General features: G+C 40.0%; 2 protein-coding genes across 2 annotated transcripts; one reads left to right on the forward strand and one right to left on the reverse strand.

Annotated features, from left to right (window-relative positions):
* Position 1: 1 nt before the first annotated feature.
* GSO2 (Leucine-rich repeat transmembrane protein kinase) lies at positions 2-3,140 on the forward strand (the record flags this gene model as incomplete). Its single annotated transcript, XM_021444471.1, has 2 exons — positions 2-2,444; positions 2,527-3,140. Coding segments are annotated over 2 exons (2,799 nt in total), but the record flags the coding sequence as incomplete, so codon positions are not given.
* A 140-nt stretch (positions 3,141-3,280) lies between these two features.
* Positions 3,281-4,618, reverse strand: LOC110428673 (excitatory amino acid transporter). Its single transcript, XM_021444569.2, has 3 exons — positions 4,405-4,618; positions 4,159-4,296; positions 3,281-3,541 (listed from the first exon to the last, which is right to left on the reverse strand). The coding sequence occupies exons 1-3, from the start codon at positions 4,493-4,495 to the stop codon at positions 3,525-3,527; spliced, it is 246 nt and encodes an 81-aa protein (XP_021300244.1). The 5' UTR covers positions 4,496-4,618; the 3' UTR covers positions 3,281-3,524.
* Between the last annotated feature and the right edge of the window lie 1,688 nt (positions 4,619-6,306).

Consider the following 6,306-nt stretch of genomic DNA (forward strand, 5'->3'; position numbering starts at 1 on the left):
GTATTTGGTTCTATCAAACAACAATCTTTCTGGTCCAATACCAAGAAACATATGTTCCAACACTAGCAATTTGGAGCATCTGATTCTATCAGAGGTTCAACTTTTAGGTGAAATTCCGGCGGAATTGAGACTCTGTCGATTGTTGAAGCAGCTTGATTTGTCCAACAATACGCTAAACGGATCAATACCGGTTGAACTTTATGAGCTGCTTGAATTGACCGATCTCTATCTCCACAACAACAGCTTGGTTGGTTCAATTTCTCCATTCATAGCAAACCTCAGCAACTTGCAGACGCTTGCACTGTTTCACAACAATTTGGAGGGCAACTTGCCCGGAGAAATTGGAATGCTGAGTAAACTTGAAATCTTATATCTGTATGAAAATCAACTGTCTGGAGACCTCCCTTCGGAGATTGGTAATTGTTCAAGCCTGCAAATGATTGACTTCTTTGGCAATCGTTTCACTGGGGAGATTCCCGTTACTATTGGCAGACTGAAGGAGCTGCATCTTCTTCATCTGAGGCAAAATGCGCTTGTGGGTGAAATTCCAGCCACGTTGGGTAACTGTCATCAACTAACCATCCTGGACTTAGCAGACAATCGCCTATCTGGTGGCATTCACCCGAGTTTCGGGTACCTTGAATCCCTGGAGCAGCTCATGCTTTACAACAATTCACTTGAAGGTAATCTTCCCACTTCATTGATCAATTTAGCGAACCTGACAAGAGTCAATCTCTCCAAAAACAAAATGAATGGCAGCATTGCTGCGTTGTGTAGTTCACGTTCTTTGCTTTCTTTTGATTTAACGAACAATGCATTTGATGGTGACATCCCTCCAGAGCTTGGTAATTCACCTTCTCTTGAGAGACTAAGATTAGGAAAAAACCAATTCACTGGCAGAATCCCCGGATCATTGGGCAAGATTCGTGAACTGTCACTATTAGATCTCTCGGGTAATATGCTCAGTGGACCTATACCAGCTGAGCTGATGTTGTGCAGGAAACTGAGTCATATTGATCTAAATAACAACTTCCTTTCTGGACTGGTACCACCATGGCTTGGTGGTTTGCCTCAACTAGGAGAGATTAGGCTCTCCTCCAATCAATTTTCTGGGGCTCTTCCTCGAGAACTTTTCAATTGTTCCAAGTTGTTGGTACTCTGCCTTGATGGCAATTCGCTCAATGGAACTCTCGTTGGTGAAATTGGTAACTTGTTATCTCTTAATGTACTCAACCTCAACAGAAACCAACTTTCTGGACCTATTCCTGCAACCATAGGCAAGCTAAGCAAGTTGTATGAGCTACAGCTCTCATGGAACAGCTTCAATGGTGATATACCAACTGAGCTTGGACAACTCCAGAATCTTCAAAGCATTCTAGATCTCAGTAACAACAACCTCACCGGACAAATCCCGCCTTCTATTGGAACGCTATCCAAGCTCGAAGCCCTCGATCTTTCTCACAATCAACTCATCGGGGAAGTCCCTCCTCAAATTGGTGATATGAGCAGCTTGGGCAAGCTTAATCTCTCGTGCAACAAGCTTCAAGGCAAATTAAGCAAACAGTTGTCACACTGGCCAGCTGACGCATTTGAAGGGAACTTAAATCTATGTGGAAGCCCGCTTGATCCTTGCAACAACCTTCCATCCAGCAAGCAGCAATCAGCCCTAAGCGAAACATCCGTGGTGGTGATATCAGCAATTTCAACTTTAGCTGCAATTGCTCTGCTGGCGCTGATAGTAGCCACCTTCTTGAAACAGAGGAGAGAATATGTCAAGAGAGCCAGTGAAGTGAATTGCACCTACTCCTCCAGTTCTTCACAAGCACGGAGAAGGCTACTCTTCCAGAATGGGGCTGCTAAGCAAGACTATAAATGGGAAGACATCATGCAAGCCACAAAACATCTAAGTGATGAGTTTGTCATTGGCTCAGGAGGATCTGGAACGGTGTACAAAGCTGAATTACCAAGGGGAGAAACAGTGGCCGTCAAAAAGATTTCGTGGAAGGAGGATCTTCTATTGAATAGAAGCTTCACAAGAGAAATTAAGACACTTGGGAGGATAAGGCACAGGCATCTAGTGAAGTTGATGGGGTATTGTAGCAACAGAGTGGCTGGTTTGAATCTCCTGATATACGAGTACATGGAGAACGGAAGTGTGTGGGATTGGCTGCATAGGAAACCGGTGAATATCAAGAAGAAGAGCCTTGATTGGGAGGCTAGGATAAGGATTGCAGTGGGATTAGCGCAAGGAGTGGAGTACCTCCACCATGACTGCGTGCCAAAGATTGTTCATAGGGACATTAAATCAAGCAACGTGTTGCTAGATTCTAATATGGACTCTCATTTGGGAGATTTCGGGCTTGCCAAATCACTTGCTGAGAATCATGACTCCAACACAGAATCAAATTCATGGTTTGCAGGGTCTTATGGTTATATTGCGCCAGGTAAGTTAATAGCTCAAACTGTAGCATATGATTAGAGGTTGCAAATTTTATGATGTTGAGTTGTGTTATTTTGTGTTTGCAGAGTATGCTTACACATTGAAGGCAACTGAGAAGAGTGACGTTTACAGTATGGGCATTGTGTTAATGGAGCTTGTCAGCGGGAAAATGCCGACTGATGCCTGTTTTGGTGTAGACATGGACATGGTGAGATGGGTGGAGACGCGAATGGAAATGCAAGGTTCTGATCGTGGGGAACTGATAGATCCTGCTTTGAAACCGCTCTTACCCGGCGAGGAATCTGCGGCATATCAGGTGCTTGAAATAGCACTGCAGTGCACGAAAACCACCGCACAAGAGAGGCCATCCAGCCGGCAAGCGAGTGATCAACTCATTCATGTATTGAACAACAGGATGGTGGATTTTGACAAGATGACATGACTAATGCTATCAATTCTTAAAGGTTGAAGATGATCAAAATGAAAGAGAAACTAATGGTTGCTGCAAGCTCAAATCGTGAAACTTCCACTTAAACACTCAGAATTTTACTACGTTATATGCCAAACTCCAGCTTGTTTGAATTGTTTTTGTTGAGAATTCGTTTAAAAATAGTTGTAAAGGAAATCCTCGGAGTTGGACACCTAGCTATTCTTTTCTTCTCTTCCATTTGTAATAATCCAGCATACCCGCAGCCCCTGCCTCATCAGTTTTCACTATAAAGGATATGGCTATTAAACAGAAATCAGCGAAACAAACATAAGTTCTGGCTATTAAGCAGATATCGGTGAAAAAAAAAAATTAGATATGGCTATTAAACATATTTCATACTTAAGAAACTCTGCAGCTCAAAAATCAGTGCAATTTCTTTAAATTATTTTTCAATTATTACAAGAAGAGCACTTGCACTAGCCAGTTTGGACTCAGAAGCTTATAACAAAAAAAGCAAACGAAGAAGAGTTCAACAGCCTAGAAAACAAACGCACAATCCAAAATTATCCATCACCCACAATCTGAACCAGTTTTATGAGTATGACCACAGTTGCCTGGTGCATAAGTGTCTTTATCTGATGATAGGGGAAAGCATCAATCATCATCTTCATCTGCAGTTCGTAGAAGGGGAGGGAGTGAGGGAGGAAATTTATGTCAAAACAATCCTATGCAAGCAGATAAGATATACTAACTTTAATCTTCTACTTTAGTAGACCAAGTTCTTAACTATTACTACTACAATTCATCAGCTACAAAAAAGATTTAACAAAGTAGAATCTCAAGTACAACAAAGTAATGCAGATGCTACTGCTTCCAAATCCTTCCAGCCTTTGTAATTTCAAAAAGGGCATAAGGTAAGAACGATTGCTGCAATCAGAGCAAATTAAACAGCGCCTTCATTATATGTGCATGCAGTAGTGAAATTATTCTTACAGGAATAAATTTGACAAATAAAGAAATAACATTGCAAGCAAAGGCAAAGCTGCATAACCTGGATCAAGATGAAATAAAAACACTATAGATGGGAGGTGAGCTGATAAAATTGATTGCAGATCATAAATTTTGTTGAATTTTTTTGTGGGTGATTTGATATAAGTGATAAAGATGACGACTGCTAGACCGATGGTGCGCTATGCGCAGTGACTTTACTTTGCATTTCAAATAAGAGTCAACAACCAGATAGGGGAAACATGGTAGTAAAGTTATGAATGCAAGGAAAAGGGAATACTGAAGTAGCGGCGCTCGTTGGCTTCCTTGGCCTTTTCGAGCATTTTGTCGAGGTCTTGTTGGAGCTGAGCGTCCCATTTCACCAGCTGATTCACGAACACTGCTCCCAGTCCCATCCCCAACACGTGCTCCCACGGATCTGCATTTCAATTTCAGTTTCAATTTCTACTCTTGTCTAGGGTTTTGAATTCGGAAAACCCCCAAAATAAAAATTTCAAATAAATAAACCGAGAGAAAGAATTCGGACGTCGCATGTAAGGGAGCTTGCGGAGGGCGTTGGAATACATCTGGGTTCCCAGCCCCAGCAGTGCACCAATCACCGTTGCGCTTACCGCCATCTCACTTTCTTTCTCCCTTGCTCGTCTTCTTCTTCTTCTTCACCTTTTCCTCGCCGTCGCTCCTTTCCTTTCTTTAAGTTGTGATTACCAAATCAAACGTCAACGCCACGTGCCTTATTTCTTTTGTTTTAGTAATATATATATAAAAGGGGGCTTTCCTTCGCTACCGCATAGTAGAGCATATAGACATGGTAGCACGAGACAAAATGACACCAACTTAAATAGATTTGAATTTAAAATTATCATATTTCATAAATTATCTCCTATATGTTTAAGACATGATAATTAGTTATTTTAAATAAAAAATTTTAATTTGTTTAAAATTTATTAAATTTGTTTAGTCAAACAAGTTATTATGTTATCCATACAATTCGATTAGGAATATATTTAATTTAAATTTTAAATAAATTAATTTTATTTAAATAAATTATTATTCGTGTTGCATGTATAAAGTTTAGTTTGATATGTTTAACAGAGATGTTAATTTTGTTGTATCATGTAACATATAGTATTCAATAAACATATTTGCATTCATATTTAAGTTATTAATAATTTAATTTATCTTGTGATCTTTTGATAATCGTATTTATTTATTTAATAATTATTAAGAATTTAGGTTTATAGGATGTGATTAAAACGCTTGAACATTGTTAGGAAGCACCGTATTGAAAATAATAATAATAGTAACTAATTAAATGGAAGAAAAAGAGAAGCCTGCGTATGCATACTGATAATGTTGTAACGTTGAAATTCAAAGGTGGAGTTAGACAAGAATTTGATAATGGGAGAAGAAGAGATAGGATGTGGCCTACCAAATAGGCAATTGTACAGGGTGAGACTAAAGCTATGTGAGTCAGTCAAAGGTCAAATCAGTTATGAATGCCATAAATATATATGGTGTGTACAACGTATTCCAGGATTCTCATTGTTTTTTCCCAAAGCCCAATATCCATCCTTGTTCTCCCTGTTTCATTATCAAACATCCTCTTCCTCATATCTAATTAAGCTTTTGTCTTTTCGTTCCGTGTTCTCTATCAACGCAACTAATCAAACTCATAACCCCCTCCTTCGGCCTTTGCTAAACAGTTATGGTTACAGGTACATGTTTTTCTTAAATATAGCATGTTACCAGCTTTGCCAACGGCTGACATTCATATGCGTATGCCCTCCAAACAAACAATCCAACACCATCCCCTTCCGTTGTTTTCGTTAACAATCCACCTCTGCTTCTGTTTTCTCTGTTTCTTTATCCACTTCTTAAAAAAAAAAACAGAGGATCCATCGGCCATTTCCAAAGTTTTCTTTTGTGCGTTTTCTCTTGTCTTCATTTGTGAGGTTGGTCTAATCCCAATCTTCCCACCCATTCACTTTACGCTACACATGGGATTGATCTGTGCCTTTGCAGTGCCCTTGGCCTTTTACCTTCTAGTTTAATGAATTCCCTATTCTCCTATCGGGCATTCTATACATGGCATCTTCTCAAGTGGAGATTGTTTCTTCTTCGCCTTTTGGTTGTGTCCACCGCCGCAAAGAACGTTGCAGAGAGAGTAATGTGAGAGCTGTGTTCGACAAGAATTTCAAAGACTTGGTACATGGCTGCATATCTCTCTCCTCCCATGAAAATTCACAAAATCAAATCCGTCGGATTGCTTCTTGGGTCACCGCCGAACAAGTCAATGACAATCTTCAAACTTTGCAATTGTTGAACAACAACCACAACAACATTAAAAACGAAGGGCCCTTAGCAATCACACCAAGGCAGTCTCGAGTTGTTCTTGATCGATGGGTAAGTAGGCAAGCTCAAGATGTGA

The sequence above is a fragment of the Theobroma umbraticum genome, unplaced genomic scaffold (genome assembly GCF_002168275.2).
Source record: "Theobroma umbraticum cultivar Fairchild unplaced genomic scaffold, ASM216827v3 scaffold_1682.0, whole genome shotgun sequence".
Taxonomy (NCBI): Eukaryota; Viridiplantae; Streptophyta; class Magnoliopsida; order Malvales; family Malvaceae; genus Theobroma; species Theobroma umbraticum.